At 40.8% G+C, this 26,069-nt stretch overlaps 1 protein-coding gene across 1 annotated transcript in view; it reads left to right on the top strand.

Moving 5' to 3' along the window:
- The first annotated feature begins 10,530 nt into the window (after nucleotides 1–10,530).
- Nucleotides 10,531–26,069, top strand: part of APPBP2 (amyloid beta precursor protein binding protein 2) — a 61,555-nt gene continuing 46,016 nt past the window's right edge. Inside the window, exon 1 of the mRNA XM_021704071.2 lies at nucleotides 10,531–10,954. Coding sequence (XP_021559746.1) covers nucleotides 10,817–10,954 — 138 coding nt within the window. The 5' untranslated portion in view covers nucleotides 10,531–10,816. The remainder of the gene's footprint in view (nucleotides 10,955–26,069) is intronic.

Below are 26,069 nucleotides of genomic sequence, written 5' to 3'. Positions count from 1 at the left end.
GACAAGGAAAAGAAAGGAAACAAGAATATTCAATGGTAGAAAATGTAAAGCATGATGGCTAGTCACAATCATATATACCAGTTATTAATACGTGAATATATATACATATATATATGTGTGTGTGTGTGTGTGTGTGTGTACATTTTTTTTAAGGTAAAGTCCAATTATATGCTGTATTGACCATAAAACTGACATGGGATTGTTGGGGCATGTGGGTGGCTCAGTTGATTAAGCATCTGACTTCAGCTTGGGTCATAGTCTCAGGGTCCTGGGATGGAGCCTGCACATTGAGCTCGGAGCTCAGCAGGGAGTCTGCTTCTTCCTCCCCCCTCCCACCACTCTGGCTTGTGCGCTCTCTCTCAAAATAAATAAATCTTCTTTTTTTAATGACATGGAATTGTTGAGAATAAAGTAGAAATCACATCATTACCATATTGTCTTTCTCTCTGGGAACAAAGCATGTCCCTCTTTTCCTTAAAAGAATCTTTAAAATGTAAAAATAATCTTTTTTTACATCCCTTGATTGTTTTGTGGCTTTTCTGACATAATCTTTCACATTTCTTATTGACTCTATTCTTCAGTTGTTCATGTTTTTCTCTCTCTTACAATCTTTCCTTCCATTATAAATAAATATTTATTTATTTTCAGCAGGGGCTAGGGGCAGAGGAAGAGAGAGAATCCTAAGCAGGCCCCATACCCTGCTGGGAGCCTGACACAGGGCTCAATCTAATAACCCTGAGATCATGACCTGAGCCAAAATCAAGATAACTGACTGAGCCACCCAGGCAGCCCTGTGTTATATTTTCTTTTTTTTTTTTTAAGATTTTATTTATTTTGACTTTATTTATTTATTTGACAGAGAAAGAGACAGCGAGAGAGGGAACACAAGCAGGGGGAGTGGGAGAGGGAGAAGCAAGCTTCCCGCTGAGCAGGGACCCCGATGCGGGGCTCGATCCCAGGACCCTGGGATCATGACCTGAGCCAAAGGCAGTTGCTTAACGACTGAGCCATCCAGGCACCCCGTATCTTCTAACTTGCTATGATTCTTATGTAGGAAAATCACTATCACTACTGGCAGAAATGTAAATTAGTAGAGTATAAAGTACTGAGAAGTTTGGTCTTCAAAAATGATTGTATCTTTCCAAACTGTTGGATCTACGGGAAGGAAGGTAAGAGCATGAGGAGTTATAAATAAGCAGGAAAATGGAAGACTGTTTTTTTTCTTCTTGTAATTTATTTAAAAGACAATGTTTAAAACAAAAAAATGTAAAGAGGGGTTTATAATAAATGTAGAAGGAAAATATATGAGAACAATCATACAAAATACAGGAGGGCAGGTAAATTTATTTTAAATTTTTATTTGTTGTCAAGTTATTTCATTGTGAAGCAGGAAGTATCATATGAGTAGGGGTAAGGGTTAAGTAGAAAGTCAGGGACAAGGGAAGTGGGAAAAGATACAGTATTGACTCTAAATAGACTCTAATTAAGAATACACTTTATCAGCCTTATAGAAAACACTGAAAAAATAAAAGAGATGTATAGCTAAGAAGTTAATAGGAAATAAAATGAAATATTTAAAAATAATAGATTATTATTCCATTTATATGAAATTCCCAAACAGACAAAACTAATCAATAATCCTAGAAATCACATCAGTGGTTGCCTGGGGTGGGGCAGTTGGGGAAACTGACTGCAAAGGGGCACAAGGAACTTCTGGGGAAATGGAAATGTGTACCTTGATTGGGGTGGTGATTATGTACATTTGCACATTTGTCAAATGTCATCAACTTGTTCACTTAAAATGTGCAGCTTTTATTGTATATAAATTATGCCTTTAAAAGGTTGACTTAAAAAAAGGTATTGTATCTTTGACCCAGGAAATAATGCTGGTAAATTCAGCTATGGTACATATCTGTAGTTTTTGCTTGCCAGGTATCCCTGACCTCATTTTTTGGTAACATCACCTGATTTATCTTTTTTAGGTAACCACCCCTTTTCTACTTGATACAGTCTTGGTGAAGAGTCAATCATATTGCCTTGTACTCCCTTGGCCAAATGTGGACATGTAACCAAGCTAGCCAATCAGACTCTCTGTCCCTGGAATTTGAATCTTGAGTCACGTGATCTAAGAACTAAAAAGGGTTGGAGCTGTTTTATCTGGCTAATGATCAGCATCTTCAAGATGATCAGTGTCCTATTTAGATCTTTGCCATGGTCCAGGCCCATCACTGCTGTACTTTTCTCCTTTTGGATCTCAGAGGTTCTTTTCTTTTTTTTTTTTTTCTTTTTCAGAGAAAGAGAGAGAAAGAGCACACATGAGCCGGGTGGGGGTAAGGCGGGTGCAGAGTGAAAGAGAGAATCTTAAGCAGGCTCCATACCCAGCACAGAGCCTGACCTGGGGCTCGATCTCACAACCCTGGGATCATGACCTGAGCCGAAATCAAGAGTCAGCTCAAGACTGAGCCACCCATGCACCCCTGGATCTCAGAGGTTCTTAAGAGACAAATTTCTATCTCCTCCCTCAAGGGTACTCTGGTACTTTGGAATTGTCAGCCCCTGTGACAGTTTGCCAGGGACTGGCTCTGGGAGGCCAGAGCCAGTCTCTTGGGCACAGAAATCATTCTAAGCAATACTTGGGCTGCTCAAAGCCCTTCATAGATGCTGGTTACCCCAAGGTGATTAAAATGAGTCATTCTACTACTCCCTTATCATGCTGGGGGGCGCTGTGACGTCTTAGGATCACATTACTGGGCCTATCAGCCAATCATTCCCACTATGCATTCTTACTGCCTTTGTGGACTCTGCTTATGAAATTAAACCCTCTGCACTCAGACCACCATAAACGTTCTTTTTTATACCTACTCTAGGATCCATATGGAGGTGTGGAGGTAAGCGGTAGTTGTGGTCAGGGGACAGGGTGTAGGGCACTTCCTCCACTATCAGGTTCCTATACTTTTTACTTTGGGTTTTCCCTCTTCTTTCTCTTTTCCAGGGAACCTGGAAGGGAGGGAGAAGCTCTATTCATCAAATCTACTGTGTTGTCTATGCATATAAGTTCTTTCTGTTTCCCTGCAGGGCCTTGACTTTTAAAAATGCAAAAGTAAAGAAAAGGCTCCTTGTTTCCCTCTTCTGTGTCCTCTCACTAAAAACAAAAGGCATAGAACCATTCTATCTGCTGTCTCAGTGGGGGGAAGGGCTGCTCTTCATATTGAAACTGATTAGCACATAAACAAGCTTTATGAACATCCTTATACATGTCTATTCGAACATGTGAGGAACCATCTATAAATTAAGTTGGAATTTGCACATTTTTTAAGGCTCTTGATGTGTATTGCCTAAACGTTTTCTCCAACATAACTTTAGCCTCTTCAACTATGTATTTAATATACTTTCTCTTCTTTTCCTTTTAAGATTTTATTTATTTATTTGAGAGAAAGAGCACACACAAGTTGGGGGGTAGGCAAAGGGAGAAGAAGAAACAGACTCCCACCGAGCAGGGAGCCAGATGTAGGGCTCAATCCCAGGACCCCAAGATCATGACCTGAGCCAAAGGCAGACGCTTAGCCGACTGACCCACTCAGTCACCCCTATACTTTCTCTTCTGGGCTAGCTCATCATTCTAATGTGAATTTTGGTGGAACATAAAAATATTTTAATACACTTCATAGCCATTAAGATGGCTATTACCCAAAAAACGAAAAAAAAAAAAAAACGGAAAATAACAAGTGTTAGCGAATACATGCAGAAACTGAAACCCTTGTGAGTCACGGGTGGGAATATAACATGGTACAGCTGCTGTGGAAAATAGGGATGCCTGGGTGGCTCAGTTAGTTAAGCATCTGCCTTCAGCTCAGACCCAGTGTTCTGGGATAGAGCTCCACGTCAAGCTCCCGCTCAGCAGGGAGTCTGCTTCTCCCTCTCCCTCTGCCCCTTCTCCCTGCTTGTCCTCTCGCTCTCAAATAAATAAATAAATCTTAAAAAAAAAAAAAAGGAACACACTAAAGTGTATTTTTTAAAAAAATTGAGTGTAAAGGAAGTAGTTTTTTTTTTTTTAAGATTTTATTTATTTACTTGTGTGAGAGAGAATGAGAGAGAGCACATGAGAGGGGGGAGGGTCAGAGGGAGAAGCAGACTCCCTGCCGAGCAGGGAGCCCGATGTGGGACTCGCTCCAGGGACTCCGGGATCATGACCTGAGCCGAAGGCAGTCGCTTAACCAACTGAGCCACCCAGGCGCCCAAGGAAGTAGATATTTGCAATGCAACCAACTGTGTGGTTTTTCCCCCTGAAGAGAGGTAGGAAGGTCTATTCATTTTTTAATCTAATTACTAAATGCTCACCTTATGTCTGCACTAGGCTTGGTATCTGAAATACATAATATTTATTATCTAGTCTTCCAGATGTTTATGGGCCCGTTGGGGAGATAAGGCATCCACACATGATATAAGTGACGTATGACATTATTATAAGAAATGTCACAGGGTAGGGCACCTGGGTGGCTCAGTTGGTTAAGCAACTGCCTTTGGCTCAGGTCATGATCCTGGAGTCCCTGGATCGAGTCCTGCATCAGGCTCCCTGCTCAGCGGGGAGTCTGCTTCTCCCTCTGACCCTACCCCCTCTTCTGCTCTCTCTCTCTCTCTCTCTCAAATAAATAAAAATTTTTAAAAAATTTTTAAAAAAAGAAGTGTTACAGGGTAGATTATAATGTGATCTCTTTGTTTTTTCTTTTCTCTGGAATACACATTCTTTCTCTCTTTTAATATACTTTCTCTTATCTTAAACTATCATAAAAAATTATCAAGGTTTTTTTTTTTCCCACACTTGAAACCTTTCCCAAGTTGGTCTGTGTATCTTATAGACACATCATACTTAAAAAAATCCAAAACTGTGGGGTGCCTGGGTAGCTCAGTTGGTTAAGTATCTGACTCGATTTTAGCTCAGGTGGTAATCTCAGGATTCTCTCTCTCCCTCTCTCTGCCCCTCTCCCCCATGCTCTCTCTTAAACAAACAAACAAACAAACAAACAAAATCCAAAACTGGACCCAAACTCTCCAGTATGCTGTTAACCTCAGTAAATGGGTTCACTATAGGTTTTGTCACCTAAGTTAAATATCTGCGTCATTTGTATATTTTTTAAAATTCATTTTTTTTTAAAGATTTTATTTATTTATTTGAGACAGAGAGAATGAGAGAGACAGAGAGCACATGAGAGGGGGGAGGGTCAGAGGGAGAAGCAGGCTCCCTGCTGAGCAGGGAGCCCGATGCGGGACTCGATCCAGGGACTCCAGGATCATGACCTGAGCCGAAGGCAGTCGCTTAACCGAGCCACCCAGGCGCCCTTAAAATTCATCTTTTTTTTTTAAAGATTTTATTTATTTATTTGACAGAGAGAGACACAGCGAGAGAGGGAACACAAGCAGGGGGAGTGGGAGAGGGAGAAGCAGGCTCCCCGCAGAGCAGGGAGCCCGATGTGGGACTCGATCCCAGGACCCTGGGATCATGACCTGAGCCGAAGGCAGTCGTTCAACTGACTGAGCCACCCAGGCGCCCTAAAATTCATTTTAATACAAGTTTTTTTTAAAGGTTTCATTTATTTGAGAGAGAGAGAGAGAGCATGAGTGGAGGGAGGGGTAGAGGGAGAGGGACAAGCAGGGAGCCCAACATGGGGACCCTGGGATCATGACCTGAGCCAAAGGCAGACGCTTAACTGACTGAGCCACCCAGGCACCCCTCATCTGTATATTTTAACTAAAATGTTTGGTGGGGAGTTGGATCCTACTCAGGCAGGATAATAATATTTCTCTCGGATTGGCTCAAGAGTTATTATTATATGACTATATTACTTTGCATATAACTTACCTTGTTCCTATTTCTATCTCATTGAAAAAGTCAAAACTTTTCCTGCCACAATTAAAGAACTACAAGTTTGTTTCACATATTTTGCTGTATTTTTTACATTCTGATAATTAGAAAATTTCCCAGTAATTAGAGAGGTAGTGTCATGGCAAAATGAACCTATTTATAACTGTTCAAGGAAATCTGTTCAAGTGTTCTTTTCCTATAAATTTCATTGCAACTAAAAATACTTTGAGAACTGACCTACATTGGAATCGTTATAGCATTACTACATCCCAAACCAACTCATTATCTCCTCTTTAGCACTCTCACAATGTCCTGTGCAAACTATCATGGTATTTCTCACACTGTATTATTATGATTATGTGTCTGTCTTTCCAAGAATAACCTTTAAGCCTTTATTATATACACTGGAATCAGCACAAGTTTTCTACGGATATGGGTAATAGTACAGAGGAATGAGAATTGGGCCGAATCTCCTATCTGCATTATTTCCCCAAGCAACAAGAACTTGGTAACAAACCCTTGTTCTGTTCTTTGGTGATTACAAGTTACAGGACCCAGTCATTTTGCCTTTATGATGTGTGGTGCTGTACGTGTGCCTTGACAATCTTATTTATGAGGTCCATGTGATTTTTGGTCTGTGGCTAATGGGTGTTAAATATGTGGATTTAGACTTGGAGGGCTCTGAAAAAGATTCTTCAAATGTAGGACAAAAATCATTGTCTCTGTGCTGATACTCTGTGGTTAGGCAATTCACTTTTATAAGTGGTGCAGCAGAGCCATCGTCAGAAAGTTAGGAAGATTGTCCAGTATGGGTTGTATGAATTGTATCATTTTCATGAATGCATTTATATGCTTAGCAATATATAGCCCTGAAAGGGAATAGGTTCAATATGCAGTCTAAGGTGATGGGTTCCTGAGAACTTTAGTGATCTACTGTGGTATCATAACCCACCCACCCAACCCTACTTTAGTGATACATTAACAACCATTTTATTTTGCTCCTGTGGGTCAGGAATTCAGAAGGCGAATACGGATGCTTATCTCAGCTCTGTGATGTTTGAGTCCTCATCTGGGAACACTGGAGTGGCTGAGGGTGACTCAAATGTCTTGGAGTTGGAATCATCCAAAGTTTCTTCACTGAAATAACTGGCGCCTGAGCTGGTATGACTCAAAGGCTGTACTTACCTGGAACTCTTGACTGGAGTGCTTACACATAGTCTTTGTATGCATATTGAGCTTTCTGAAAGCATGGTTGCCTCAGAGTGGTTCCTCTTTTTAACATGGTGGCTCAGGAATCTAAGAATGAGAATGGACTCTGTATGGTCTTTTCTGACCTAGCATCACTTCTGCTGGACTCTACTTGTGGAAGCAGACATCATCTAACCAGATTCAAAAGAAAGGTACTTATGGGGGCACCTGGATGGCTCAGTCAGTTAAGCATCCAATTCTTGATTTCAGCTCAGGTCATGATCTTAGGGTCCTGGGACAGAGCCCAGTGTCAGTCTCCATGCTTAGCAGGGAGTCTGCTTAAGGATTCTATCCCTCTCCCATAGCCCCTCCCCCCACTCATGCACTTGCTTGTGCACTCAAATAAATAAATCTTTAAAAACAAAACAAAACAGGGGTGCCTGGGTGGCTCAGTCGGTTAAGTGTCTGCCTTTGGCTCAGGTCATGATCCCAGAGTCCTGGGATCCAGCCCCACGTCAGGCTCCCTGCTTGGCAGGGAGTCTGTTTCTCCTCTGTCCCTCACCCCACTTGTGCTCTTTCTTTCTCACTCTTTCTCTCAAATAAATAAATAAAATCTTTAAACAAAAACAAAAACAAAACAAAAGGAAGGTACTTGGACCCCACGTCTCAATTAAGGCAGTAGCTGCAATTTAAAAATGATCATGATGTATATCGCCTCTTAGGATTCTTTTTGGACCAGGTTCAGGCCTCATCTAGATCTATATACTGGAAGGCCTCCTACCAAATTTGAGGCTACCAAGGCTTAAAGGGGATTTGGTGTACTGTAGGGCTAACTTTGTGATACAAAGAACCTCTGTCCATCAAAATGTATAGGTGGTCATGACAGTTTAGCAGGCCTCTTCTGTATTCTTCCTTCCCATAGCTAAGAGTGCATGATTCTGGACCTTCTTCTGGCTCTTCCATCATATATGATTGCTGTCTTTTTTCTGACACACAAATCTGATCCTTTTACTTCCCTGTTTACAATCCTCCAAGGATTCCCCATCATCTCCAAGATAAAGTTCAAGGCCATTAGCACCACCTATAAGCCCCTTTATGATCTGACCCGACCACTGAAAAGTCAGATGCTATGCTATTGTACAAAATATGGAAAGACAGTGTTTATATAATTACTAAGTTCAAATCCCAGTTCTGTTGGGACTCATTAATTTCCTAGAGCTCAATGGAGAACCTTTCTTCCCTCATTTGATGGTAGTGTACAACAAAAATGGCCTAGTTGCCACTGGTTTCTTTGGTAAGCCAGTTCTTGATGGCCCAAACCTGCAGGTGGGTTCTAGTTCTGGAGTAATGCTCCCCTTCGATGCTTAGTCCTTTGTACTGATGCCAGCTGTTGGTCCTGAGTCTTCCAACATTTAATTCTCAGAGGCCCTGACTCCTCCAACATTTAATTCTCAGGGGCCCTGACTCCTCCAACATTTAATTCTCAGGGGCCCTGACTCCTCCAACATTTAATTCTCAGGGGTCCTGTCCTTTCAGGTAATCTGTATGCCCTTGGTCAGGGCCTCCCAGACCATCACGCACATTTTAATAACTTTCAATCTCAAAACAATGAAGAAGGGATTAAAAGGCCCCTTTGTCCATAGAGACCCGTCTATATACATTTTTGGGCGTCTAACTCTGCCCAACAGCATCTAAGGTCCATATAGCAATCAGTAAGTGTGTCTGACACAGCTTAACCTGTTTATAGGAACTGATACCAGGTCCTGATTCAGCCAAAATGTCCTAGAACATCTGCATTCAATTTCAGGGTATTCATGGATCCCTTGAGGTAGGGTTGCTGGATAAAACACAATGCCCAGTTAAATGTGAATTTCACATAAACAATGAATTAATTTTTTAGTATAAGTATGTTCCATGCAGTATTTGCATGGATAATGTATGGATAATTATACATATTTGTGGAAAGAGGTCCAAACAGCGTCAAAAGACCTAAGAACTCCTGATGCAGAATTTGCTGAAGGAACTGATGTGTTTGAATGACTTGAAATGGGTATGTAAAACTACTGCATGCAACATACTTATATGAAAAACTATTCATAGTTTATCTGAAACTAACATAGTTTATCTGAAATTAAAATGTAACTGGGCATTTGTGGGTTTTTTTGTTTGTTTTTTGTTTTTTTACTTAGTAAGTCTGCAACCCTTAAGGCCAACCACATCTGTCTTAGGTTCATGGATTATAGAACTGGTACAGACTAAGAAAAGAACTAAGTGTATTTCTTTTTTTTTTTTTAAGATCTTATTATTTGACAGAGAGAGCACAAGCGGGGGAGAGGCAGAGGGAGAAGCAGGCTCCCTGCTGAGCAGGGAGCCTGATATGGGGTTCAATCCCAGGACCCTGGGATCATAACCTGAGCTGAAGGCAGACGCTTAACCGACTGAGCCACCCAGGCACCCTTAAGTGTATTTCTTTTTTTACCAAATTATTTATCCATTGAACACAGAAATACCAGGGTGAACTGGAAGAACCAATTCCAATTCCTTTAGCTCTAAATGTCAGGACATATTATCATTATTGTCTTTGGGTTTTACTTTGTTACAGAGTGACTATGAGACAGTGATGACACAGTGCCATTAATTATGGCCAGTAACTTCCTTGTTAAATTCCTAGAGCAGAAAGATATTGCCCAAAGTTCTTGAGATGGCCCACTTGGAAAGTTAAGTTACATAAATAGCAGATGTTCAGGCTGACTAAGGAAGGGAGCTGAAACAAGGACTCTCAATTACTCAATAATCCCCTGAGGTTGGGACTAGAACTATGAGAGAAAATTGAAATCTTCATTTCCATCTTACCATTAAGTCCTGACACAAGCCAGCAATTAACCCCTTTCTTCTCACCACTATTTGTAATTCCATAATCAGGCTAACCTTCCTACCAAATTCTTCTACAGGAGTTCTTTTCTTATTTTTTTTTGTTTGTTTGTTTGTAAATTTTCTTTGGAAAAAAGAAATATGGTAAAAAAGTTCAAACAATGCAAATGGTTATACAATGACCCATGATGACCCTTAGTTCCTGGACCGAAGGTTCCTAACTTGGCTTAGGGACCGGAGTCTAAGAGTGTCTAGACCCATGTGAGATCCCTGAATGCATGATTTTCAATGTACTGATAATGTGCATTTTTGTGAGGAAAAGGATCCAAACTTTTACCTGAGCCTCAATAAGGTCCATGCCTAAGAACTCTCGAGGCAGGATTTGCTGAAGGGACCGACGCGCCCGCGTAATTCGGCACGGGAGAGGGTTACTCGTCCAGTGCAAAAAGCCCACCTCCATCCACCAACTCCGGGCCCCTCAGAAAGTACGTTCTCTGTGGAAAGAATCACGGCTCTTTTCTTCCCAAGTTTTCCGCCTGCCGCATTCCTTCCCTCCCGCGCGTCGGCGTGCGCTGACGTCATGACGCCGCACACGCAGCCCCGCCCCTGCAGAGCTCCGCGCTGGGACGGAACCCGGTTTCTCTCAAACCCGGAATGTGAGGCCTGGGCTTGGCTGTCTCTGGCTCCGTGCCGCGCTGTTTACCCGGGCCTGCGTGCGCCGCTGCTACCCTACAGCTCGCCCAGGAGGAGCCAGGGCGGCCGTGCGCTTCTGCCCTGTGGCCGCGTGGCTGCCGCCGCCCGTCCGAATCCTCCGGGGCCGCAGAGGAGTTCGCTACGGAGGGAGGCGGGGGCCTTCGGGAGGAGGAGGTGGAGGAGGCGGAGGAGGAGGGAAGGAAGATGGCGGCCGTGGAACTAGAGTGGATCCCAGAGACTCTGTATAACACCGCCATCTCCGCTGTCGTGGACAACTACATCCGCTCCCGCCGAGACATCCGCTCCTTGCCCGAGAACATCCAGTTCGATGTTTACTACAAGGTACGGGCGGTGGGCCTGCTCCCTGCTCCCCGCTCCCCTGCCGCAACCCCTGGGGCCGCACCCCCTTCCACGTCTGCGAACCCCCGCAGTTAACCCCTCACCCCTCGTAGCAGGATCGCCTCCCGAGACATCTGGTGCGGTCTCCGGGTTGCAGTATAGGAGTACCCTGTCTCCATCTCCTCTGACTTTCAAGCTCTTGGGCCTTGATTGGCATCTCTTCCTAATGAGTCTCTCCCCGTTTTTTGGTGTTCCCTCCTACACGGTGCCCCCCCACCTTGGGTAGGCCTTTTGCGTGGACTTCCTCTATTGCGCCCCTGTCCCACTCAGTCCTTCAACTTCTAGCCTTTGCCTTCAGGATATTTTCTGCCCTTTCTTACCCAGGTTAAGTGTCAGCATTAGCTGAACTTTTTGATCTGCTCTTCTTATTCCCCCTTCCTACTTTCTCTTGCCGCCTGTCTTCCCAAGTATTTTTTTCTGCTTCGTGTTCTTCGTTTCTCCTTCCTCATCCTAATCGTGAGGGAATTGAGGATTTACTGGAAATAGTTGTGTGCTTTATTCACACGTTCTTTAAAGCTTTGGCTTTTGTTTATACTTGGGGTTGAACTGGGGATTTTGTTAATATGTGAGTAGTGATAAACCATTTGAGAGGAAAGGGGGAAATCTTTCCTGAAAGAAAAAAAATGCTTTATGTTCATGTATTTGGAAGTTGCAATTTTGCAGCATTCCTAAATAGCTCCCTCTCAGAAATCTGAACAAAAAGTCTCCCAAGTCACTCTCCAAGGAGTTTCAAGGGTAAGTGTCTTAGACGTGGACAGTTTTTTGCAGTGTTTGGAGAGGGAGGAGAACTTTATGGTCTCGGAGCCTCCCTTTTCCTCTCCCCCCCCCACATTTGAATATGAACAGTGGACTTATTATTCAGTCCTCATTGCCTGGAATCTGCGTGGATAACTCTCCAGTACTCTCCAGTAGCCACCCGTGCAAAATGTGACCAGAAGTGGAGTATGATTTATTTTTTAGATCTTAAATACTTCCTCTTGATTAGTAACTTGGCTAGAACACAGTGTAAAGTGATATTTAACAGATGTGTATGTTCTTATATATATATATGGTGTTTTATGGCAGTTGTTTTATTGGGAAGATTGCCCACTTTCTCCACCCCAGCATATTTTTTCAGAAAGCAGCTGACTTGCTACATTCTACTAAATCCAGCTGCATTACACCAATTCTAACAATTCAAATGGTTTTTCCCCCCCATAATATTTGGAGAAGATTTATTTTGGTTATTCAGTTTATTTGGCCCTGGGGTAGTGAAAACCTCCCTTCATCCCAAATCCCTTTGATAAATTGATTTACTTTTGTATGTATCTAAGGAAATTTTGTATATTTAAGATTCATTCCTCCCAAGGTAGAGTGAGTTTAAATTTGTCTTTCTCAGCCTGGGAAACTACAGCTTTGTGTGTATGCTTACTCTGTCCATTATATTAAATCTTATGTAATCTTTTACACTCCTAAGAGGAAATAATTGGAAATTCAAGCAAAGTACAGTTACTGCTTGAATTCTCTCAGAGTATACTTGACCATCTTCTAGTCACTTTGGCTCCTAATTGAAGCTTTTCATTTGCAGATTATTATTACTAGTATGAACAGATAGTGCTTTTGCCACATTTTCTGTTTCACGTAGTTCACGAAGTTTTGTTTTGTTTTTTTTCCCACAAAGTTTTAATATTGCTTCTTTTTGGTACACTTCTGAATAGTTTTTTGTTTAGAGTGTGGCATTGTGCTGAAGTGAATGAAGGAAGGTATTTAACATGTGCCGGGAACTGTGTTAAGTGCTTTTACACGTGTTGTCTTGTTTAATTCTCACAATTAAACTATAGAGTAAGGCATAACCCTATGTTAAAGGTGATAAAGTTAAGTAATTCAGTCAAAGTCTAATACTTAGTATTTAGTTCCTGTGTTCCTTGCTTTCTTGCTTGAGAAGATTTTGCATTTTGAGGTAATTGATAAAAGACATTTATAGAACTAATTCCTGGACTTGAATCTTTGATGGAAATAGAAGAAGGAACTTTTCTTACTTTAAAACATGGTATCAGTACATAAATATAAAAACTTTTTAAGCATTTTATTTATTTATTTATCTATTTATTTTAAAGATTTTTTATTTATTTATCTGAGAGAGAATGGGAGACAGAGAGCATGAGAGGGAGGAGGGTCAGAGGGAGAAGCAGACTTCCTGCCGAGCAAGGAGCCCGATGCGGGACTCGATCCCGGGACTCCAGGATCATGACCTGAGCCGAAGGCAGTTGCTTAACCAACTGAGCCACCCAGGTGCCCCTTTTTAAGCATTTTAATGCATATGATTATAAGATACTCATCCCCTGCCCAATTTGTGAACATTTTAAGAGGCTGCTTACAAGTTTCCAATTTTATCCAAGTTAGAACCAAGGAGAAAGTCGTAATCAGATTCCTTCAGCAGTCCCAACTTCCATCAGTAGGCATAGTCACAGACAAAATTATAATATTTGTGGAATCAAAAAATACCCCATTCCTCTTGAATGTTGTAGTCCAGTGTCACTGTGTTAATTTTTTTGTGAGTAGCTTCAGGCAAGGCACAGTCATAAAACTTTAGGAGATGGGATTATGGAATGAATGGGAGGTGAAGTAGGCATGCTGACTGCTCCCTAAGGAAGGGAAAGGAGAGAGGTGTTGATATATAGAAAGGGTAAAATGTAAAGGGATTTTTTTTTTTTTTTAAAGAATGGAAGACATTAGAATATATTTATTGGCTGAATGGCAGAAACCAAAATGGAATGAGAGTTTAATTGTACAAGTGAGGTGGGAAATGAATTATGAAGCAGAGTCCCTGAACAGGAGCATTAATTAATGAGTCTTGCCTCTTCCTTCACCATGCATAAATTAAGGTATTGGTTGGGGAAAGAATTGAAGTTGGGGAAAGAATACTTGTTTCTCTAAGATAAGATGGAAGGAGTTGGGGACATAAAGTATCAGCATAGTTAAGTTTGCAAAGAATGGTTGTTGTGAACGGTAAGGTCATCTGCTGAGAGTAGGGATAAGAGTGGTGGCTTCTATGTAGGAAGGCTAAACTGAAGTTGGAAATGGCTGCTGATGTTTATGGGAAAGGAAGTTCACTAAAAATGTGTTTTAAAAAATGACAGGTGGGGAGCGCCTGGGTGGCTCAGTCGGTTAAGTGTCCAACTCTTGATTTCGACTCAGGTCATGATCTCAGGGTGGTGAGATCCAGCTGGGCATCGGGCTCTGTGGTCACAGGGAGTCTGCTTGGGATTCTCTTTCCCTCTCCCTCTGCCCCTCTCCCCCCAATGTGCTGTCTCTCTGGTTCTCAAATAAATAAATCTTTTTTTTTTTTAATGCAGGTGGAAAAAATAAAATTTAAAAAAATGACAGGTAGTATAGATGGTTCAATAAAAATCCATATGTTACAAAATAATGTCTTTGAATCTGAATAGCTTTTAACCAAGGTTGCTCAATCATTTAGGTTTAAGAAACGGAAAGATAAATAGAAGGAATTGTAAAATTGTATACCAAGTGAACGCAAATAGAGTGAAGGGCTGGGTTTTTTAAAGAATGAAGTTTATGAATCTTTCAAACTGCTGAACGGTCTATTTTGTGTCCTATTCCGATTACAAAATTGGCCATAGAGTTAAGTTTTGGCTAGGTGAAGTGTTTCCGTAATGTGTTCTATTTATTATTTTCAGGCTTAACCTTAACAATTTTGGTTTTTATTATAATTGTAAGTCTTATGCTGAAAGCCATACAAGTTAATGCCTGACTTTAGAGTTAATTTTTTCCTTTTCTGCATATATTTCTGTTGTATAGCTATATAATGCCTCAACTAATATTCTGATAATCTTTGTTAACAAATTGAAAAAAAATTCTTGCAACATATTTGACAGCCAAAGAGTTAATAATGTTTTCATATAAAGAGCTCCTGGGATTAATAAATTGAGAACTAAAACTATGGGGGAGGGGTATAAAAGACCGCAAATAGCCCACCATACCATGTATCTCTGGATGGTAAGGTAATATGTTATAAATAATGTCAGCTCATCTCGGTTTAAGCTGTGAATTTATCTGATATATGAATCAGGCACTCGGAACTTTATTGGTATAGGAAAGTGATTATGAAGTTCATCTGGGGGAATTGATTATTGAGAATAAATGAGTCAGAAATTTTGAAGATGTACATACTTAGAGTTGTGCGTTAAAGTATATGAGAAAGGTACGTATTTTAAAACAGTGTAGCGTTGGCACAAGAACAGAGATAAATTATAGAACATAGTAAGCAGTCTAGATAGAAATCAAAGCATATTTAAGAATTTGTTAAATGATAAAGTTATGAGACAATGCTATATTTTAAATGGGGAAAATATCTAAAAATACCTTGGACAACTGGCTGTTTGGCGACCTCTACGTCACACCATATATTAAAATGACTTCCAGGTGAATTAAAGATTTAAATATGGCTGGGGTGCCTAGGTGGCTGTCTCTTAAGTGTTCGACTCTTTGTTTTGGCTCAGGTCATGGTCTCAGGATTGTGCGATCAAGCCCTGTACTGGGCTCTACTTGGTATGGAGTCTGATTAAGATTCTCTCTCTCCCTTTTCCTCTGCCCCTCTCCCCACTTGCTCTATCTCTTTCTCAAATAAATGGATAAAATCTTGGGGAAAAAAAAGATTTAAATATGGCAAAGGAAATCATAAAAGTATCAGAATAGGGGTGCCTGGGTGGCTTAGTCGGTTAAGCATCTGACTCTTGATGTCAGTTCAGGTCATGATCTCAGGGTCATGAGATTGAGCCCCATGTGGAGTTCCAAGCTCAGCTCACAGAGTCTGCTTGTCCCTTCTCCCTCTGCTCCTTTCCACCCTCCCCCCATTAAACAAACAAATAAATGAATAAGTAAAATCTTTTAAAAAGTATCAATAAATTATTGGGTCAGTGTCTTGTAGTGGGAAATGACTGAAATTTCTTCTTTAAACAAATTATTAAGGGCGCCTGGGTCGCTCAGTCAGTTAAGAGGTTGCCTTCAGCTCAAGTCATGATCCCAGAGTCCTGGGATTGAGTCCTGCGTCAGGCTCCCTGCTCAGCGCGGAGTCTGTTTCTCCCTCTGCCCTTTCCCCTGCTTGCATGCATGCACATACTCTCTCTCTCAAATAAATAAAATCTTTAAAAAATTATTAAGGTACTTTACAAATTTTAAAAATGTCCAACATTATAAAAATAAGTAATGTAACAGGCAAAGTCCTCTGTTACAATGGCCAACATTGTAATGCTATCTTGGCACAGGGAAGGCTTTTCTAAGCATGAAACCAGAACCTAGAAGGAAAAAAAGAAATTGATACTTTTAAGTACATAAAAAAAATAGGGGGAAAATTGTAAGCATTTTTTAAAGACTATGGAAATGACAATATTTGACAGATAAGGGGTGTATTTTCTAATACAGAAAAATCTAATACTAATCAGTATGTAAAGAGTAACCAGCTCATTTCCAGAAGACCTGAACAGACAGCTCATAGAAGGGGAAGATATGAATGGCCAATAAACATCAAAAGATGCTCAACTGAAATGCAGAATCAAGCCAAGGCAATCATGAGGAAGAAGAAAGAAAATCTGGAGAACTCACACTACCAAATATCAAGCCATAGCAATTAAAATAATATGGTATTGGCACATGGATAGACAAATAGACCAGTGGAACAAAACATTCCAGAAACACACTGATACATATACTGTCACCTGACTTATGATACAAGTGACACTGGTACAGTAGGAAAGGAAAGTCAAATTAATGGTATTGGTCAATTAGGTATCCATTTGGGGGAACAGTATATGACCTTAACCTTACACCATACACGGTGATCATTTTTGAATGGTTTGCTGACCTAAATGTGAAAAGCAGTTTTTTAGGAAAAAAGTTTTCACTATGTCAGGAAAGGTTTATTTAATAGTATAGAAAATGGCCTAAATATAAAGATAATTTGATAAATTGGACTATATTAAGATCAAGAACATCTTTTCATGAAAAGATACCATTAAGAAAGTGAAAAGCCAAGCACAGACTGGGAGAAGTGGGAAAAGATACTTGTAGGACATATGTCTAAATCAAGGACTCATCCTCCATCTAAAGAACTAATATTAAGGAAATGAAAAATAACTCATTTTTTTTAAATGGGGAAAGAACTTGACTCTAAAAAGTATATTCAAAGGGCCGATCAAACTTTTGAAAAGGGACTCAACCTCATTTTGTCGTCAGGGAAATTGCTGTCTTACTGTGCATTCCTCAGAATGACTGAAAAAAAAATGTTAGTAAGGACATGGAGGAATCAGAACTCATACATTGTTAGTGGGAGTGTAAATTGATGTACTATTTTGGAAAACTAGCATTGTCTAGTAAAACTGAGCATATACATATCCTGTAACACAGTAATTCCACTTCCAAGAAATGTACACTTAAGAATGTTCAAAATGGGGGTTCCTGGGTAGCTCAGTTGGTTAAGCCTCTGACTCTTTGATTTTGGCTCAGGTCATGATCTCAGGGTCCTGGGATCAGCCCTGTATTGGGCTCAGTGCAAAGTCTGCTTGTCCCTCTCCTCCCCCACCTTCTCTCTTTCTCTCTCAAATAAATAAATACATATATACATAAAATCTTTTTAAAAAAATCTTTCAAAACAAAGGAAAAAAGACTCTTAAATATAGAAAGCAAACTGGGGGGCCTGGGTGGCTCAGTTGGTTAAGTATCCTGACTCTTTTTTTTTAAGATTTTATTTATTTAATGAACAAGGAGAGTGAGAAAGGGAACATAAGCAGGGGGAGTGGGAGAGGGAGAAGCAGGCTTCCCGCGGAGCAGGGAGCCTGATGCGGGGCTTGATCCCAGGACCCCAGGATCGTGACCCGAGCCGAAGGCAGTCGCTTAACCAACTGAGCCACCCAGGTGCCCCAGTGTCCTGACTCTTGATTTTGACTCAGGTCATGATCTCAGGGTTGTGAGATCCAGCCCCATGTCAGTCTCCGCAGTGATTGGGGAGTCTGAAGTTTCTCTCCCTCTGCTTCCCTCACCCCGCCACCAACCACGGGTTCTCTCTCTCTCTCTCAAATAAATAAATCTTAAAAAAACAAACTGATGGTTACCAGATGGGAGATGGGTGTGGGGGGTGGTTAAAGTAGGTGAAGGGAATCAGGAATACACATTGTGATGAGCACTAAGTAATGTATAGAAATGTTGAATCACTGTTTTGTACACCTGAAACTAATATAACACTATGTAGACTAAACTGGAATTAAAATTTTAAAAATTCACACACACAAAAAGAATGTTCATAGCAACACTATTCATAAAAGCCAAGAAGTATAAACTGTCTAAATGTCCATCAATAGGATTAATAAATAAATTGTGGAATAGTCATGTAGTGGAATATTATGCCAGGAAAATGAATGGAGTCACCTGGCTGGCTCAGTCGGTAGAGCGTGTGACTCTTGATCTCAGGGTTGTGAGTTCAAGCCCCAGGTTGGGCGTGGAGCCTATTAAAGAAAGAAAAAAAGAAAATGAGTGAACTGCAACTGTTTGACACAATATGAATGAATCTCACAGGTGACACTGAATATAAGAAGCCAGTGACAGGAATATACACCAGAGGCTCCCAGACTTTCTCCCTTCCCAGCAGTTGGTTCATGGCACTCCTAGGCCAAAAGAAATACTTAACAGTTCTAGTTTTTAAGTAGTAGATACAGATAACCTAATAATACATGTGTCCTAACAACTTAAGAGCCATTAAAAAATAATGCACAGAAATTGAAAGAAAAAATAGTATTTTTACTTTATTGTTAAACACAATTACTAATTTTTTTAAAGATTTTATTTATTAGAGAGAGATTGAGAGCATGAACGGTAGGGAGGGGCAGAGGGAGAGGGAGAAGCAGACTCTCTGCTGAGCAGGGAGCCAGACACAGGGCTTGATCCTAGGACTCCTGGATCATGACCTGCCTAGCTGAAGGCAGATGCTTAACCAACTGAGCCACCCAGGCACCCCATAACACTTATTATTGGGATGTGTATGTTTAGCACTGTACAACTTCTCAAATCTTGGAATCTGGTTGGACACGCACCACCCTCATTGTTCCATGATGAACTTTTTTTTAAAGATTTTATTTATTTATTTTAGAGAGAGAACATGGGGGTGGGAGGAAGGGCAGAGGGACAAGCAGACTCCCCACTGGGTGCGGAACCTGACATGGGGCTTGATCCCAGGACCCTGAGATCATGACCTGAACTGAAGTCAGACACTTAACCGACTGAGCCACCCAGGTGCCCCTGTTTCATGTTGACTTTTTTTTTTTTTAATGTTTTATTTATTTATTTGAGAGAGAGAGAATGAGAGACAGAGAGCATGTCATGTTGACTTTTATACGATACTTATTATTATAGCAACCACTGAAAATGCAGCTTATTAAAGATTAGACATCACTGAAAAGAATATAGCAGTCTAGTAGTTGGTATGGTGTAATACAGATGTTGAGTATCATTTCTCTCAAATTTAAAGTTCCTTACAGTTCCCCAGGCGCCCTTGGTGCAATTTGGAAAACTCTGGGTATATTGTATATGATTCCATTTATACAATGTACAAAAACACGGGATGCCTGGGTGGCTCAGTTGGTTAAGCATCTGACTCTTGATTCCAGCTCAGGTCATGGAGTCAGGCTCCATGCTCAGCAGGGAGTCTGCTTGAGATTGATTCTCTCCATCTCCCTCTATCCCCCCGCCACTCTATGCGTGCATGTTCTTTCTCTCTCTCAAATAAATCTTTTTTTAAAATTGTACAAAAACAAGCAAAATTAATCAAAAGTATGTAATCACACGGGCACAAAGGGAGGTGTCTGAAATTCTTATAATATTCTGTTTCCTGATCTGGATGTTGGTTATGTGTGTTAACTTTGTGAAAATTTATTGAGTGTTACATTTTAAATATGAGTTGTATGCTCTCTGTCTGTTTCAGCAAAACAGTTTTAAAAATATAACATCCATCTTCACTTATTGTCGAGGTTTAAAGATTGAAATCACTCAAAGCCCCTTTTTTTGGTTTTTTTTATTATGTTAATCACCATACATTACATCATTAGTTTTAGATGTAGTGTTCCATGATTCATTATTTACGTATAACATCCAGTGCTCCATGCAGAACGTGCCCTCTTTAATACCCATCACCAGGCTAACCCATCCTCCTACCCCCCTCCCCTCTAGAACCCTGTTTGTTTTTCAGAGTCCATAGTCTCTCATGGTTTATCTCCCCCTCCGACTTCCCCACCTTCATTCTTCCCCTCCTGCTATCTTCTTCTTCTATTTTTTTTAACATATAATGTATTATTTGTTTCAGAGGTACAGATCTGTGATTCAACAGTCTTGCACAGTTCACAGCACTCACCATAGCACATACTCTCCCCAATGTCTATCACCCAGCCACCCCATCCCTCCCACCCCCCCCACTCCAGCAACCCTCAGTTTGTTTCCTGAGATTTTAAGAATTCCTCATATCAATGAAATCACTCAAACCCCTTAACCACAATACTATTTATAGATTTTTTTCCCCCTACAGGAATGCTTGTTGAGTGTGGAGAAAGTTCTATACAGGGATGTTCACGACAATATTTTTTATGATGGCAAAAATTGGATACAAACTATATGCTAATCAAACAGGAATGGAATATCGTACTGCAGTTATAAAGAATGAGGATGCTGTATATGCTGGGGTAGAGATGCCAGAGCACATCACATTGGGAGAATAAAAAGCTTGCTACAAAGTAGTATGAATAACATAATCTTCTGTTTTTTTGTTTTTTTAAGTGGGGGAATATATGTGTCTGTTTTTGTTATGTTTTGTTTTGTTTTAAGTAGGCTCTATGCCCTGTGTGGAGCTTGAACCCATGACCTTGAGATCAGGCCCTGAGATCAAGAATCAGACGCTCCACCGACTGAGCCACCCAGGTGCCCCTGTATGTTTCTCTGTGCATTGAGAAAAAGCTTCTAGAGGACCACAAAATTTTAATGGTATTTATTCAAGGGGTAGGATTGCAGTTGCCTTATACTTTGTACATATATCTTTTGTTTTAATACTTGGATTTTTATAACCATGTATTATTTTGATATATAAAAGAAGTAAATAGAATTTTTAAGATATCTGGACACAAAATTGTGCCAAGAGGAGAATAGCCTAAAAACTGATATTCTCAAATATTTGTCAGTGTGAATGAGAAATGACTCCATGTGGTTTAATTTAAAAAAATAAATAATTCAACTAATTAAAGAGTTGATTCAATAGCTAGCCAAATCAAGAAACATGAAAGAGAGCTCTCATTCTCAAAAACAGGTAAAATGGAAAGGGGGAAAGTAGCTTTTTTTCTTTTTCTTTGAAAGATTTTATTTATTTATTTGACAGAAAGAGACACAGCGAGAGGGAACACAAGCAGGGGGAGTGGGAGAGGGAGAAGCAGTCTTCCCGCGGAGCAGGGACCCCGATGCAGGGCTCGATCCCAGGACCCTGGGATCATGACCTGAGCCGAAGGCAGACGCTTAACGACTGAGCCACCCAGGCACCTTGAAAGTAACTGTTTTTTTTTTTTTTTTTTTTTTTTTTTTAAAAGATTTTATTTATTTATTTGAGAGAGAGAGAATGAGAGACAGAGAGCATGAGAGGGAGGAGGGTCAGAGGGAGAAGCAGACTCCCTGCCGAGCAGGGAGCCCGATGCGGGACTCGATCCCGGGACTCCAGGATCATGACCTGAGCTGAAGGCAGTCGCCTAACCAACTGAGCCACCCAGGCGCCCCCTTGAAAGTAACTGTTTTTTAAAGATTTATTTATTTTAGAGAGAACATGAGCACACAAGCAGGGGGAGGGGAAGAGGGAGAGAATCTCAAGCCGACTTTCCACTGAGCACAGCCCCTTGCTGGGCTCCAGGCGGGACTTGACCACACAACCCTAAGATTGTTGTCTGAGCCAAAATCAAGAGTAGGCCATTCAACCCACTGAGCCACCCAGGCGCCTTGGAAAGTAATTTTTTTTTTTTAACGATTTTATTTATTTGAGAGAGAATGCGCAGTGGGGTGGGACAGAGGGAGAGAGAGAAGCAGACTCCTTGCTGAGCAGGAAGCCCGATGCGGGGCTATATCCCAGGACCCAGAGATCATTACCTCAGCCAACGATAGACACTTAACCGACTGAGCCACCCAGGCGTCCCAGAAAGGAGCTTTTTTAATTATAGAATGGCTTCTTTAGAAGAGCTTGTATAATTCGATGCTAATCTGTCTGAAAACCTTACTGAAATTACGTTTCTAGGAATATACAAACGACCAAATGAGAAATTTATAGACTAAAAACCATGAAAGAAATTGAGAAATTATACTTCTTCCTTTGTCCATCTGCCTCGTCCCTCAGCAAACAAACAAGAACTCCCACTGACTTCAGGCACTTTCTTGACTATATTCAGAGAAGAGTTGATACTACTGATTCTTAATTTGTTCCAAACCAACCTAATTCTTTCCAATTAAAAAAAAAGTAGAAAGAGGTCAACATAACACTGATACCTAAACCTAAAATAGGAGCAAAAAGAAAGTCTCTAGAAAACCTCACTTGTGAATGAGGCAGAAATTCTAGATAAAATAATAACAAATGGAAATGACACATCTTTTTTTTTTTTTTTAAGATTTTATTTATTTGACAGAGAGAGGGAACACAAGCAGGGGGAGTGGGAGAGGGAGAAGCAGGCTTCCGGCGGAGCAGGGAACCTGATGCGGAGCTTGATCCCAGGACCCTGGGATCATGATGGGATCATGACCTGAGCCGAAGGCAGATGCTTAACAACTGAGCCACCCAGGCGCCCCTGGAAATGAGCATATCTTAATATAATTCACCATATTAATAGGACAGGAAAACTATCATAATATAAAAACCTAACTTCCTTTAGACTTTTAATAAGAAATACAGATTGACATTATAAACATACACCCAGTCAAAAGGTAATACACATATATAAACAAGAATACTCAGTGATGAAACATTTAAAGCATTCTAATTAAAATCAGGACTACAATAAGGTATCTTCCATTATCAGTATCATTATTTTTTGTTGTTTCTTTTGGCCACTGAAGCCAGACTGATTTTTTTCTTTTTTAAGATTTCATTTTATTTTTTTAAAGATTTTATTTATTTGACAGAGAGCATGAGAAAGTACAGCAGGGGGAGAGGGAGAAGCAGGCTCCCAACTGAGCAGGGAGCCTGATGCGGGGCTCAATCCCAGGACCCTGGGATCATGACCTGAGCCATAGGCAGCTGCTTAACTGATTGAGCCACCCAGGGGCCCCTTAAGATTTTATTTTTAAGTAATCTCTATACCCACTGTGGGGCTCGAACTTATAACCAAGAGTTGAATGCTCTACCAAGTGAGCCAGCCAGGTGCCCCCAGACTGATTTTTTTCTTTTCTTAGTTGAAATATAGTTGAGTCATTAGATTTTTTTTTTTAAGTAAAGACTTTCAGACTTATTTCCAGAGCTGTATACTGAATATTCAGCGTTCCTGAAGTGCTGATTAGTGCAATTAGAATAAAGAAATTAAAAAAAAAAAAAAAGCCAACAAAATCAACTGGAAAACTAGAGCAGTAAGGTAATTCAGGGGCACCTGAGTGGCTCAGTCGGTTAAGTGTCCAAAATTTGATTTTGGCTCAGGTCAGGATCTCAGGGTTGTGAGATAAGCCGGCATCAGACTCCAAGCTCAGTGGGGAGTTTACTTGGGATTCTCTCTCTCCTTCTGCCCTTCCCCCTGCTCACACTCGCTGTCTCTCTCTCTCTCTCAAATAAATAAATCTTGGGGTGCCTGGGTGGCTCAGTCGGTTAAGCATCTGCCTTCAGTGCAGGTCATGATCCCAGGGTCCTGGGATCGAGCCCCATGTGGGACTCCCTGCTCAGCTGGGAGCCTGCTTCTCCCTCTCTTTCTGCCTTCCCCCCGCGGTTGTGCTCTCTTTCTCTCTCAAATAAAATCTTCTAAAAAAATAAATTTTTAAAGAGAAAAGGTAATTCAGTGAGGGGGATCATTACACATTTATGATTTAAAATTCTATAAATTTTTTTAAGATTTTATTTGAGGGGCGCCTGGGTGGCTCAGTTGTTAGGCGTCTGCTTTCAGCTCATTTCATGATCCCAGGGTGCTGGGATCGAGCTCCGCATTGGGCTCCCTGCTCCACGGGAAGCCTGTTTCTCCCTCTCCCACTCCCCCTGCTTGTGTTTCCTCTCTCGCTGTGTCTCTCTCTGTCAAATAAAAATCTTTAAAAAAAAAAAAGAAAGATTTTATTTATAAGAGAGAGCATGAGGGAGCAGGGAGAGCATGATGGAGAAGCAGACTCCCTGCTGAGCAGGGAACCTGATGCCAGGCTCTGTCCCAGGACCCTGGGATCATGACCTGAGCTGAAGGCAGATGCTTAAGCTACGGAGCCACCCAGGCGCCCCTTAAAATTCTATAATTTTTCTATCTGCAATATAGGAAAGAGTATACTGAAAATAACAACAGGAAAAATTCTGTGGCGTAAATCTAAAAGGAAGTGTACAGAAATCCAGAAGTTTTCAGTAAATGTAGAAGAGACATATTTTGTTTCTAGTTTGAAAGATTCAGGATTTTAAAGATAAGATTTCTCTCTGAGGGTGTATATTCAGTGTAGACTTAAAATCCCCAGAATGTATTTTGGAACCAAGTATAAGAAATTAAAAATGTGAAATGGAAGTAAAAGTTCTTAACTTACATAATGGAGTATTGAAGTTTATGAAACACACTCAAAACTCCTACAAATTAATAAGAAAAAGAGGACTAAAAAGAAATGTGCCATTATGTTGACAGTGATTTTTTCTAGATGATAAAATTGTGTGAATTTTCTTTTTTATAAATTCTTTTCCGTATTTTCTAATTTTTCTAAAAACATGTAGTTCTTCTGAAATCAGAGGAAACAAATTGTTTGAAGTTGGTTATCTAGAATACAGAATGAGTTTTCTTTTTTTAAATTTTATTTTATTATGTTAGTCACCGTACATTACATCATTAGTTTTTGATGTAGTGTTCCATGATTCATTGTTTACATATAATACCCAGTGCTCCATGCAATACGTGCCCTCCTTAATACCCATCACCAGGCTAACCCATCCTCCCTACCCCCTCCCTTCTAAAACCCTCAGTTTGTTTCTCAGAGTCCATAGTCTCTCATGGTTCGTCCTCCCGTCCGATTCCCCCCCTTCATTTTTTCCTTCCTACTATCTTCTTTTTTTTTTTTTAACATATAATGTATTAGTTGTTTCAGAGGTATAGGTGTGTGATTCATCAGTCTTACGCAGTTCACAGTGCTTACCATAGCACATACCCTCCCCAGTGTCCATCACCTAGCCACCCCATCCCTCCCACCCCCCATCACTCCAGCAACCCTCAGTTTGCTTCCTGAGATTAAGAGTCTCTTATGGGGGGCACCTGGGTGGCTCAGTCGGCTAAGCAGCTGCCTTCGGCTCAGGTCATGATCCCAGGATCCTGAGATCGAGCCCCGCATCGGGCTCCCTGCTCAGCGGGAAGCCTGCTTCTCCCTCTCCCTCTGCCTGCCACTCTGCCTACTTGTGCTGTCTCTCTATCTCTCTGTCAAATAAATAAATAAAATCCTTAAAAAAAAAAAAAAAGAGTCTCTTATAGTTTGTCTCCTTCTCTGGTTTCATCTTGTTTCATTTTTTCCTCCCTTCCCCTATGCTCCTCTGTCTTGTTTCTTGAATTCCTCATATCCGTGAGATCATATGATACTTGTCTTTCTCTGATTGACTTATTTCGCTTAGCATAATACCCTCTAGTTCCATCCACGTCATTGCAGATGGCAAGATTTCATTTTTTTGATGGCTGCATAATATTCCATTGTGTGTGAGTGTGTGTGTGTGTGTGTGTACACACCACATCTTCTTTATCCATTCATCTGTTGATGGACATCTAGGCTCTTTCCGTAGTTTGGCTGTTGTAGACATTGCTGCTATAAACATTGGGGTGCATGTGCCCCTTCAGATCACTATATTTGTATCTTT

This window comes from Neomonachus schauinslandi, chromosome 15 (assembly GCF_002201575.2).
Source record: "Neomonachus schauinslandi chromosome 15, ASM220157v2, whole genome shotgun sequence".
Classification (NCBI taxonomy): domain Eukaryota; kingdom Metazoa; phylum Chordata; class Mammalia; order Carnivora; family Phocidae; genus Neomonachus; species Neomonachus schauinslandi.
This window is presented reverse-complemented; position numbering and strand designations above follow the sequence as displayed.